Here is a 13750-nt window from a genome sequence, read left to right on the forward strand (position 1 = left end):
GCAATGGCTTAGATCATGCAAAGCGGCCAACTCTAAGCTCACAAAATTTCAAAACCTCTTTGCTTACCAATGTGAGGCTTGATTTTTGGCTTCCTCTGGCTGAAATCTGTCAAGCAAATTTTACAAATATAAAATACTCAATTTCTCCAAGGTTATAAGCAACTTATGAGATATATGACAAAATAACAACAAATTTTCATGAAACTTTCAAATTAAAACTTCAAATTTTGCAGTTTCATACAAAACGGTATTATTTTACGGTAAACCTTGCTAAAGAAGTCTCATTACGCTTTTTATCGTATGCCAAAGTTGAAGATAAAATTTACCAAACTCTGGCCTGAGTAGCCAGATACAAAACTACTGTTAATTCAAATCAAATAGAGTATACATAACCACGAGGTGGATTTATTACATAAAAACTGATTTTCACAGATTTTTCAAACATCGCTCAAACACACGCACGTGCGCACACACACAAACAATGGATCCTAGAATATAAAGAATCCACACATGTACTCAATACAACATGGAGGCCACAAATGATGGAGTGAATTTTCAACAAGATGTCCTGATAAAATGTCCCAACATGATTACGTTTCTCTATTTTCCAACCATTCTTAATGCCCAACTCGTGAGTGATTGTCGAGTCAGTCCCATGAGCTTTGGACTTTCTTCCACACTTCGTATTACTTCGCACCTCCTCAAGCAACAACCAGAGCTCCATATTCAGCTGAAAATTGTGAGAGAGCTCTTCCCTCGCTCCCACATCATCAATGCTCTACTTGTACAAAAGGCGGAGGGTGACTTTTTCTACGTTGCGAAGTTACGCATTGAGATATATATATATTATGCTCAAGCTAGCCTCTGCACAGGTGGACAAATGCAACTTTATGAGGATTGCCTATTCTTTAATCCAAAAATGCCGAAGGCAATGAAAAAATTTGCTTGTAAAATAAGACATGCTACCATTAGCAATTTGATTAAACAAAATATAATCAATATGAATCCATAATGCCTTACCTCGGACTAGAGTAAGTTTTCATTGAGCTGTCTTCATAGAGTCGAGAAAGGCTCCTAGTATTTGGTCTTGGTTGTTTTATCTTTTTCTTCAAACCAAAGATTTCTTGAACGGGTTCTCTTATCCATTTTATGTGATAGAGAAATAAATTATAAGCAAGAAACCAACCTGCACACAAAAGTGAAAGCCTCACAAGACTGAAGTTGAAAAGTCTCTCTCTCTCTCTCTCTCTCTCTCTCTCTCTCTCTCTCTCTGGGCTTGACCCTTCACATTACGTAAAATTAACCATCGGTCCATATACAAGAAATATGGGGAAAACCCTGACGGATACAATGAGATCATGGGGGACATTCCCATAAAAACTACAAGAAACACATCTAGGGATAACGATACTTTATCCAGGTGGTGAAGCGTAGCTAGATCAAGTTTACCCAAAGCTCTCCACACCTCGGGTGATGTGGCGAAAACCACCAAATTCAGAGTTTATCTGACTGATATAAAGCATCCACTGTAAAAACCTCATGTAGCAAAGGGATGGTGAAACCCCTAGGCTGTGCCTCCAAAATCATCTGCATCCATTCTAACATTTCCTAATGATGAACTCCACAAAAGGATGCGGATCTACGACACAACCAAACTGTGAGAGAGGCACGGGGACCCACTCACTGTCCACCTCAAAAGCCAAGGGAAGGTACCAAGATGCACACCTCTCTGACCAAACCAACTTCTCTAGGGCCTCTCTGAACTGCCTCTCAACCAAATCTGCAAGCTGCCTGATATCCATAAAGTAACTAGCTTCAACCATTGTCTGCTCCTGTAAGATATCATAGACAGCCTCCCTCGTCTAGAAGGAGTCAAGATGTAAAGCCTGTACTCTAAATCTGATCATGGGGGCTCTCTCTCTGGGCCGAGGCAAATGTGACGTGTTCCTAACAACTACAGGAAAAGTAAGTCGACACATAGTGGCCCACTCCTCAAAGAAACATCTGGAGATCTCCATGACACTCTTGGCTATAAAAAACAAATCCAACCAAGAGCCATGCTTCAATGCTTGAGCTTGCCATCTTCTCCATCTTCATTACTATGCTATTTATGTATGCTAGCAAGAGAGTGATGATAGGTGAGGAACTATTTCTTTCTCCTATGAATGATTCTTCTTCCTCTTCCCTACCCTCATTCCCCGCTAGCTCTCTCCACCTTCGAAGGTGTTTGAGACCTTGGGACTGAGGCCGGGGATGGTTAATGTTGTTTACAAAGTTTATGTTATACTCGTGATGCGTGAATCTTTCCCATCACCAAGGTCACAAGGAACACAAAGATTGTACTATACCAAGTCTCTCTTTATGGGAGAATCTATAATACAAAAGCCTATTGGAGGGGGGACCGGCTCCACATAAATCCGGTCCTCAACTGTTGTCAAGTTCTCTAATTCTCTCTCTCTCGTGCAAAAGTATTGTTCATGCCAAGTTAATTAAGTATAATGGTTATGTTGTTACCGTTAATTAAGTTCACCCTCTATGTTCTCAAAGTAGTCTCATAAAAATGCTCACTCTAATTATCTTAATTTCACTATTCTCAAAGTTCATGGGCCATTTCCATTACAAAATATTTAAAACTGTCAAATACAATGAATAAAACAAGACTACACATTGTTTTCCAACCTCTCAAATCTCCTAAAATAAACAAGTTCATCAAATACAAGATATGGAAAGCTCTCCTCATACTGTGTCATCAACGCAGCTAGAGGAATGTCATCCCTGTCGGATCTATCTAAAGGACTCACCTCCTATTCAGGTTCACTCTTGTTTGGATGTTGTACATCCTGCATCCCCTTTTGAGCTCGGTGGCATGCTTCTTGTCACCTCTGGAATCTTTGCAACTGTAAATCACAGTAATTGGAGGTACCTCTTGTTGGAATTAGGGTTGCAAAGAAACACACACAGCTTGGAGAAGACGAAGGAAGCTCAAGGCACACAATAGAGAGTGTGTTACTTAGTGTGCAATGGAAAGATTGATAGCCCTAGAGTGATGGGCGTATATGTTAGGGAATAAAGGCCTAAGTGCCTTGTACTTATTAACTTATAAGTTAAAAGACTTATAAGTGAGGGGGCCCAAGTGTGAATGGCCCCCTAGTCACTTACTCATATACTCAAAGGTCAAGCCCAAAATGTAACTATCGTGACTTTTCCCAAAACTTCTACGAGTTCTCTCTCTCTCTCACGTATTTTCTCTGCGTGTGCTTCTTCTGCGCCACTCTCCTCTTCTCCTTCACTCTCATTGCATAGAGTAGCAAGTGGGCTCTCTCTCCTGCTCCCCCACACATGGTATCAGAGCTTTAGGGTTTCCAAGAGAGCCATTTTCGCAACACAGATCAGAATTCTGTTCTTGCTCGCTGCGGGAAGGATATTCAACCGTTTTCGATCAACTCTGTCGCGAAGGGATCCTCTCACCGTGTAGAATCGACCTCCGGTGACAGTTTCCCCAAAATTAGGGTTTCAAAAACTGGCAAACAGCAGCCTATTTCTGCTGAAATTGACCAATTTCGGGGTCAATTTGATGCAATTTCATTAGGGCAAGTCTCACAGGTCAATCTTACAAGTGTTTCCACCAACGAGGTTCTGAAAATTCAGCAAAACAGGTGTTTACAGGTCTGATTTTTGCCCTAAAACAGGGAATTTCAGCAAGCAAATGACGTATACACCTTGTGGAAACCTTTGGTAAGGGTTTGGCAGTGAATGTACGCCGTTTTGGGGTGATTTCGCGTGAAATTTGCTCGTTGTTTTTCCGTAACACCAAGCTGTTTTTTGCCCGATTGCGCACATTTGGGCGTGTTTAGGTCGGCAAAACAGGGTTTCAGTGTTTGCAATCACTCTGAATGGCTTCTAGCAATGAAAGTGGCAATTTATTGCACATTCGCAAGCTTGAAGGGGCCCATAACTTTGCTATATGGAAGAAGCAATGTTATAATGTGATGTTGCAAAAGAAACAAGCGAAACCTATTAAGTTACAGGGTGTGAAACCGGATGATATGGAGGTTGAAGAATGGGAAGAAGTGGACGAGTTGGCTCGCTCCACGATCATGCTTTCAGTGTCTGACAATTTACTCTTCAATGTAGAGAATGAGCAAACAGCATGGGGCATGTGGAAGCGTTTAGACGAGTTGTATGCACAGCAGAGTGCTGCCAGTAAAGTGTATTGGCTTAAGAAGCTTATGGATCTCCGCATGAAGGAGGGCACGCACATATCAGTGCACCTCAATGAATTCAATTCTATTTTCAGCCAACTGACAGAGCTGAAATTCACGATTGATGAGGAGTTCAAAGCTACTTTTCTGCTATGCACATTGCCCGAGAGTTGGGATGTATTCCGGACAGCTCTTAGTAACTCAAGTGCGTCACTTAAGTATGCAGATGTAGAGAGTTCTCTCTTGATGGAAGAGATGAACAGGAAGAACACCACAGGTGGGTCTTCTAATGCATTGCACTTGAGAGGCAGGTCTCAACAGAGGGAGAAATCTGACAGTAAGGACAGGGCACGCAGCAAATCTCGTAGGAAAGATGTTGTGTGTCATCATTGTGGAAAGAAAGGGCATTATAAACGGGAATGCTATGAGTGGAAGAAAGAGAAGAACAAGGGTGTTGAAACTGATGCAAAGGGCAAGGGAAATGCCAAGAAGAGCACTGTGTTGATTGAGGAAATCAATGTTGCTAGTAGTTGTGACACTGACAGCAGCACTGATGTACTCAATGCCTCTTCTGTGGATGCACATACCCTTGCTATGGGTTCTGATGTGGACATGCATACTTGGATTCTTGATTCAGGTGCCTCCTTTCATGTAACACCTCATAGGGATTGGTTTACACAGTACTCAGGTGAGGTGCAGGGCACTGTTTATTTGGGAGACAACTATGCATGTGACATTGCAGGTATTGGCAGTGTCCAGTTTTCCTTTGCTGATGGTATGACTTTTGTTTTGCACAAAGTGCGCCATGTGCCACAACTCAAGAAGAGTTTGATTAGTACAGGGCAGCTAGATGATGCAGGCTATCACACCACTTTTGGTGATAGCAAGTGGAAAATTTGTAAAGGGGCCCGGATTGTAGCCAAGGGTTGTAAATCGGACACTTTGTATCCTTTGCATGTATCTAGTGTGCGTGACCATGTTGTCGCCGTAACCGAGCAGCCAAGTGTTTCTTTGTGGCATGGCCGGTTGGGACACATGAGTAAAAGAGGAATGGAAACTCTGTCTCGTTGTGGTTATTTGCCGTGTTTGAGGTATGCTGATTTTTCTCATTGTGAGCACTGTATTTATGGTAAGCACAGTCAAACACCGCACAAAAGGTCTCTTTCTTTGAAGTCTGACAGGTTAGACTTAGTGCATTCCGATGTATGTGAAATGCCACAGTTGTCCTTAGGGGGAAAGAAATATTTTGTCTCGTTTATCGATGATGCTACACGTAAGGTGTGGGTGTATCCAATACGTGCTAAAAGCGATGTTTTGGATACTTTTAAGAAGTTTCTTGCGTTTGTTGAGAATCAAACAGACAAGAAGCTTAGGTCTTTGCGCTCAGACAATGGGGGGGAGTATGTATCAAAAGCATTTATTGACTTTTGTGCTACTAAAGGTATTAAAAGAGAGCTCACGGCTCCTTTTAATCCCTCTCAGAATGGAGTTGCAGAGAGGTTGAACCGGACTATCCAAGAGAAAGTTCGGAGTATGCTGTCACATGCTGCATTACCTCATGGTTTTTGGGCAGAAGCTGTGCAAACAGCTATTCACTTGATTAATCGCTCACCTAGCAAGGCTTTGGGTGGAAAAGTGCCTGAGGAGGTGTGGTCTGGCAAGCCACCCTCATATGCACATTTAAGAGTGTTTGGTTGTGAGGCCTATGTTCACATCCGGAGTGAACTGCGCACCAAACTAGAACCAAAGTCTCATAAATGCATTTTCCTAGGATATGGTGAGGATGGTGAAATGGGGTATAGATTATGGGATCCCGCATTACGGAAAATCATACGCAGCAATGATGTCATCTTCAATGAGAATTGCATGCACAAACAGCCCACAAAGGTCGAGGAAGTGCGCCGGGTTGTTTTTCGTGAAGATGTTACATATGGACAGCCAAGAAGGCCCAATGTTCAGCAGCCTTTACATGCTGAAAATGGTGCTGAAAATCAGCCATTAGCTGAAAATCAGCCAAGAAGGCCCAATGTTCAGCAGCCTTTACATGCTGAAAATGGTGCTGAAAATCAGCCATTAGCTGCTGAAAATCAGCCCCAACAAGTTGCCATTGATGCACCACAGGTAGGGGAACAAGTTGATGCTCCTAGACCGCCCGTTGTTGCGATGCAACCGGCTGAACAGCCTGCTGTTTTTGATGGTTTACAGGCTGAAAATCCACCTGTTATGGATCATTGGGTGCGTAGGTCTACTCGGGTGACAAGGCCCCCCGATAGATATGAACCGTCTTTGGACTATGTCATGCTTACTGATTGTGGTGAGCCGTCTTGCTATAAAGAGGCTATGCAACGGGAAGACAGTAAGAAATGGTTCAAAGCAATGGTTTCGGAAATGCAGTCTTTGGAGAAAAACCATACATGGGACTTGGTTGATTTGCCTAAAGGGCATAAGGCTCTGCCATGTAAATGGGTTTACAAGACCAAGGTCACATCTGATGCTTCTTCTAAGTACAAGGCACGTTTGGTTGCTAAAGGGTACAAGCAAAAGCATGGTGTTGATTTTGATGAGATTTTTTCTCCTGTTGTAAAGCTTGCCACATTACGTCTTGTTTTAGGCCTGGTTGCTTCTGAAGATATGGAGTTAAAGCAAATGGATGTCAAAACAACGTTTTTGCATGGCGATTTGCTTGAGATGATCTATATGATGCAGCCAGAAGGTTTTGTGTCAAAGGGGCAAGAGAAGAAAGTATGTAGACTCTTGAAGAGCTTGTATGGTTTGAAACAGTCTCCCCGTGCATGGTATCACAAGTTTGATACATTCATGAGGTCTCAAGGATACAAAAGAAGTAATTCTGATCACTGTTTGTATATCAAAACGGCAAGTAATGGATCTCTTCTATTGCTGATTTTGTATGTTGATGACATGCTTATTGCGGGTAAAAATGTCACGGAGTTGGATGCATTACAGCAAAGCTTAAAAAATCGCTTTGACATGAAGGATCTTGGTGATGCTAATCATATTTTGGGCATGCGTATCTCTCGAGATAGACCCAACAGGCATCTGTATCTATCTCAACGAGATTATGTTAATAAGGTGCTACATCGTTTTCATATGGATGGGGGAAAGGCACTTGGTACTCCGCTGCCTCCATATGTAAAACTGACTGCACATGACTGCCCAAACACAGATGATATGCGGGCTGAAATGGCCAAGATTCCTTATGCATCAGCCGTTGGCAGTTTGATGTATGCTATGGTTGCTACACGTCCGGACATTGCATTTGCGGTGGGAGTGGTAAGCAGGTACATGAGCAATCCTGGCAAAAAGCATTGGGAAGCAGTGAAGTGTATCTTGAGATACTTGAAAGGCACTAAAGACTTGTGCATTTGTTTTGGGAAGAGTGAGACATCTGTGCATGGCTTTACAGATGCAGATTTTGCTAGACATCCAGATTGCAGGAAGTCTACCTCTGGATATGTGTTTACATTCACAGGAGGTGCCGTTGGCAGTTTGATGTATGATATGGTTGCTACACGTCCGGACATTGCATTTGCGGTGGGAGTGGTAAGCAGGTACATGAGCAATCCTGGCAAAAAGCATTGGGAAGCAGTGAAGTGTATCTTGAGATACTTGAAAGGCACTAAAGACTTGTGCATTTGTTTTGGGAAGAGTGAGACATCTGTGCATGGCTTTACAGATGCAGATTTTGCTGGACATCCAGATTGCAGGAAGTCTACCTCTGGATATGTGTTTACATTCACAGGAGGTGCAGTTTCTTGGATTTCTAGACTGCAAAAATGTGTTGCTTTGTCTACCACTGAGGCTGAGTATGTGGCTGCCACTGAGGCATGCAAAGAAGCTTTGTGGCTCATGCGTTTGGTAGAAGAGCTTGGCATTAAGTCACCGGTTCCTCCGCTACACTGTGATAGTCAGAGTGCTGTTATGCTTGCAAGGAATCCTGTTTTTCATGCCAAGACAAAGCACATAGAGGTGAAGTATCATTTTATCAGGAGTGTGCTTGATGACAAGAGCATTACACTTGTCAAGGTGCACACAGATGACAATCCTGCAGATCTTTTGACCAAGAGTCTTCCAACAGAGCGGTTTGCATATTGCCGTCACATGATGGGTGTTGGATGAGTAAGTGCATGATCAGCTGATGTATCATAGTTAGCTGATTCTTTGATCTCCCAAGGTACATTGCCTTTAGGTGGGAGGTTGTTAGGGAATAAAGGCCTAAGTGCCTTGTACTTATTAACTTATAAGTTAAAAGACTTATAAGTGAGGGGACCCAAGTGTGAATGGCCCCCTAGTCACTTACTCATATACTCAAAGGTCAAGCCCAAAATGTAACTATCGTGACTTTTCCCAAAACTTCTACGAGTTCTCTCTCTCTCTCACGTATTTTCTCTGCGTGTGCTTCTTCTGCGCCACTCTCCTCTTCTCCTTCACTCTCATTGCATAGAGTAGCAAGTGGGCTCTCTCTCCTGCTCCCCCACAGTATATGCAATGCACGGGGGGAAAAACCTTCTAAAGAAGGAAAAAATGCCCCGGCGGTCCTAGTGTGTTCACACACATCACTACCACATGTATATGGTAACAAATCCCCCCTGGAGTGATACGGTGAACGAGAGCTGGGACATGAGTAAAGGGAAGTGCCATGCCCTGAGGACAGGATCAGTCCACAAAGGGGAGTAAGACCAAAGCTTTGCGGAAAGCTTCAAGCTTCTCACGAGACAATGCCTTTGTGAAAAGATCTGCAAGGTTGTCCTGTGTTGGCACATAAGCCAAGCTGATCTCTCCTGCTGAGAGCCTCTCCCTGAGATAGTGGTAATGCACCTCAATGTGCTTTGTGCGAGCATGAAAAACTGGGTTCCTCGCAACTGCCAATGTGCTCTGATTGTCAGTGTAGATAGTGTTGGCAGTGTCCTGTCCAACACCCAAATCAGCCATAAGGCGTCTGAGCCATACACACTCAACCGTAGATGTGAAGATTGCCTTGTACTCAGCCTCACAACTCGAAGTGGCCACAGTAGGTTGCTTCTTGCTCAACCATGATATACATGAATTGCCAAGCATGAAACAAAAACCACTTGTGGACACTCTCGTGTCAAAACAACCAACCCAATCTGAGTCCGAAAAAGCATGTAAGTCTGGCAGCAATGATCCCCCCTTGGGATAAAACAAGCCAAGATGTAAAGTGCCACTCAAGTAGCGGAAAATCCTCTTGACAGCCTGCCAATGCTTAGACCCTGGGCTATGCATAAATCTGCTGACCTGTGAGACTGCAAACTGAATATCCGGCCTCGTGTTGCATACATAAATGAGGCAGCCAACAACAATTCGATAAAGAGTGACATCAACAGGATCGCCAGCATCATGTAGACTCAACTTCAAACCTGTTTCCATGGGAGTGGCAATAGGTTTGCAATCCTCAAGTCCAAACTTACATAACAATGTCTCTATGTAACTTTTCTGACACAAGGCAATGCCACCATCACACTGCTTAAATTGTATACCCAAGTAATGATGCAACAGCCCCAAATCTTTCATCTTGAAAGTAGCATTCAAATCAGCCTTAAATTCAGCAATATGTCTCTCATTTGGTCCAGTGATCAGCAAATCATCAACATAAAGAACCACAATGAGAAGTACATCACCCTCACGCTTTACATACAATGTGCTTTCTGTTGGACTGTTACGAAAGCCTTGTTTGACCAAATGAGTGTCAGCTTTCTCATACCAAGCACGAAGAGATTCCTTCAACCCATACACAGCCTTCTTACATCTACACACTTTGTCCTCTTATCCTTTTATGACAAAACCGCGAGGCTGCGCTACATAAACTTCCTCAAATATGTCACCATTCAAGAAAGCAGTAACAATGTCTGATTGATGTACATCCCAACCAAAATGAGTTGCCAATGCACATAGAAAACGTACAGTAGTCATACGACAAGTGGGAGCAAAAGTCTCTTCATAATCTATGCCTTTTTGCTGTGCATAACCTTTTGCAACAAGTCGAGCCTTATGACGATCGATCTCACCATCCGGCTTGTGTTTCAACTTGTAAATCCACTTCGTACCAATGGCCTTTTTGCCAGGAGGCAAATCACATAAAGTCCATGTATCATTTTCTATAAGTGCACCATATTCTGATTGCATGGCAGTCATCAAATTTTCTGAATTCTGTGCTTCATCAAAAGACAGAGGCTCCTCAACATCATGTAAGCTAGACACAGCCAAAGCATAACAATCTGATGCATAAGATGCATGGCGAGAGCCTGAACGAGTACGACTAGACAAAGGTGCATCCAATTTACTGTCATGCAAAGTGTGCACCAGCCATTTTGGCATACCTCTAGCCTGCTCATTTTCAGCCCTTTCCTCATCAAGTACATCATGTACATCTGCATCAGTAATAGGCTGATCTAAAACATTTTCATAAACCCCCATAGGCTGTTCCTTTGCCTCATTGGAACTTACATTCGTATTTCCACCACTGAAAAGAGGCAACAAAGTGTCATAAATGTCCTGTGAGCTTACATTACTGTCTCTAGTACATGACAGCAAGGGCTGAACAGAATCTTCCACAAACACAACATCCCGAGAAACCAGAATACGTTTTGTTTGCGGATGATACAACCTGTAACCTTTGCTTTCAACACTATAACCAACAAAAATACATTTGACAACCTTATCATCCAATTTTCTGCGATGCACTTGTGGCACCAAAGCATACGCCAAACAGCCAAAAACACGCATGTGCTCAATAGAAGGCTTTCTATCATGCCATGCTTCATATGGAGTAATAGACTGCAAAGCTTTCGTAGGACACCTATTAAGTACATAAGTGGCACACATGATGGCCTCAAGCCAAAAAGAATTAGGGTTGCAGAGAAACACACACAGCTTGGAGAAGACGAAGGAAGCTCAAGGCACACAATAGAGAGAGTGTGTTACTTAGTGTGCATTACCACTATGTCAGGGAGAGGCTCTCAGCAGGAGTGAACACACTAGGACCGCCGGGGCATTTTTTCCCTCTTTAGGAGGTTTTTTCCCCCGTGCATTGTATATACGCCCATCACTCTAGGGCTATCAATCTTTCCATTGCACACTAAGTAACACACTCTCTATTGTGTGCCTTGAGCTTCCTTCGTCTTCTCCAAGCTGTGTGTTTCTTTGCAACCCTAATTCCAACACCTCTGACCTCCTCAGTCTCCTGCGCCGAACCTCTCTACCTCATATCTGACTCTCACTAGAACTACTTGCCAAAGAAGACTCCCTCGATGCCTCATGCCTAACCTGCTCCTCTGTCTGCAGTTCATGCTTTATCCGGTAACGGACAAGGGAATGGACAGAGGAGGGACCGGGTAACAGACATGGGAACGGACCCGGAACGGCCTGCAACAGATAGAAATGGATAGAACTACAAAACGGTCAAAAATGGGCATTTTTTAAAAAGGTTTGAAAAACACCTCATAGGCTAATAGCCTCATACAGTTTCCTATATAACTAGCCACCCTCTCACCCTTTCCTCTCAAGCTCTCTCGAGTCTCTTGCTCTCAAGTTCAATCAACTTCTCACGGCTCTCTCTCTTGCTCTCAAGTTTCAAGCTTCAACCTCCCCTCGGCGCTACGGTCTACTCATTGCTCAAGCTCTCAAGCCTCAAGCCTTCAAGGCTCTCAAGCTCTCTCTTGCTCTCAAGGCTACAAGGCTCAAGCTCTCTCTCCCTTGGGCTCGACTGTCAACTTCTCAAGAAGTGAAGCCTCTCTCAAGCTCTTTATCGCGATTCTCTTTTGTCTTCATCATCCATCACTCCATGGCCTCTTCTTCTTGTACAACCCCCTCCGTTCATGCGGGCAACACTCAAAAGGCAAAGGAATGGTCGTGGTGGGATGATGTGACCTCGGAGGGCACCTTGTCAGCGGCAGGAGGTTCTCGTGCATGGGCATGCAAGCTATGCTCTTACACACAGAAAGGGGGGCATAACAAAGTGAGGGCACACTTTCTTGGAGTGTCGGGACATGAAGTGAAATTTTGCACCAACGTAACCATCGAAAAGAGGAAGGAGCTCGAGAAAAAGGATCGGCAATTCAACCATAAAGCCAAGCCCGCACGCAAAGGTATCAACCCAAAGACCCTCATTTTCCCTTCTTCCTCTCTACCCGGTTTAGGTGCCGGTGGATCTTCATCGGGTCCAATCCGTCGCCAAAAGACCCTTGCCACCTCTTGGGACCCAAAGAAGAAGGAAGAGGTGGATGAGGCCGTGGCACGATTCTTCTATCATGACCATATCCCATTTGTCGCGGCGAGGTCTGTTTTATGATTTATCAATCTTCTCTCTCATTTCTTCCGTTATCGTCGTTTCCACCTTTTTGATACTAACCTCTTCTATGTTTGATCGAAATAGGTCGGAGTATTGGAAAGTCATGGTGCAACGGATAGGAGAGTATGGCACGGGCTATGCACCGTCATCTTCAGAGGCTCTCCGAACCACTTTTCTCGATCGAGAGAAGGCTACCCTGGAGCAAGCAACACTCAATATTCAGCGTCTTTGGGCAAAACATGGCATTTCCCTCATTGCCGACGGATGGAAGAGATCTATCCATAGTCTCATCCCATACTAGAGTGGAGAGATGTACTTTGTACACTCTCATGATGCCACCCAGAGTGGCAAGTCCGCCAATGTCCTTTTTGCAAAGTGGACAGCAGCCATAGAATCGATCAGTGAGCAACACGTGGTGGCCTTTGTCACAGATGGGGAGGCATCAAACAGGGTAGCAGCGGCTATTATAGAGGGCCACCTCCGCATGTGACAGTGTACTTTTGCATGGCACACTGCTTGTTCAACCTTCTAAAAGACATCGGCAAGCTAGACTGGATCGCTCCAGTCATTGCTGATGCAACGAAGATTGTTACTTTCATCAACAATCACAACTTGGTTCGAAGTGAGTACCTCAAGAGGTCGGGCGGCAAAGTGCTTCTAAAGTATTCAGACACCCACTTCGCATTCAACTTTCTTCTTGTGCGCAGGTTGTCTGAATGTCAAAATGCGGTCCGACGGGTCTTCATCAGTGATGAGTTCACCACCTCCCCCTATGCAAAGACAGTTGCAGGGATTTTGTGCAAGGATAAGGCAAAGGATCTTGAGTTCTGGAAGGAGCTCAAGAGTCTAGACGCACAGGTAAAACCGGTGGTTCATTTGCTTCGATTTCTGGATGGCATGGATCCTTGCATTGGCAAGATTTATGAGGCAATGGACCGCATGATCGAGCAGCTTGAGCCGAAAGTAGAGCGATATGAGGAGATCCATCGCTTTGCAGCTTGAGGTGGAATTCATATGCCTCTCCTTTACACGAGGCAACATACATGGTGGATCCAGAGTTCCGAGGTGCAAGGCAAGAGACAAATAGAGAAGTCATGAACCAATTTACAGAGATCTTAAACAAGATGGTTCTAAACAGAGATGGGTGACACATTGTCTGAGATCAGTTGAGACAGTACAGAGAGATGCGGGGGTCATTTGGCAGTCCAGATGCTCAGATTGA

The 13750-nt window shown here is 44.0% G+C and overlaps 1 protein-coding gene across 1 annotated transcript in view; it reads right to left on the reverse strand.

Annotated features, from left to right (window-relative positions):
* Positions 1 to 299: 299 nt before the first annotated feature.
* LOC147440430 (uncharacterized) overlaps positions 300 to 13750 on the reverse strand; it is a 48760-nt gene continuing 35309 nt past the window's right edge. Inside the window, exons 2-3 of the mRNA XM_086530167.1 lie at positions 1021 to 1186; positions 300 to 864 (exon numbers count right to left, since the gene is read on the reverse strand). Of these exons, the coding sequence (XP_086386293.1) occupies positions 858 to 864; positions 1021 to 1186 (173 nt within the window). The 3' untranslated portion in view covers positions 300 to 857. The remainder of the gene's footprint in view (positions 865 to 1020; positions 1187 to 13750) is intronic.

Source organism: Adiantum capillus-veneris, chromosome 15 (assembly GCF_014529385.1).
Source record: "Adiantum capillus-veneris isolate H3 chromosome 15, ASM1452938v2, whole genome shotgun sequence".
Lineage (NCBI taxonomy): Eukaryota > Viridiplantae > Streptophyta > Polypodiopsida > Polypodiales > Pteridaceae > Adiantum > Adiantum capillus-veneris.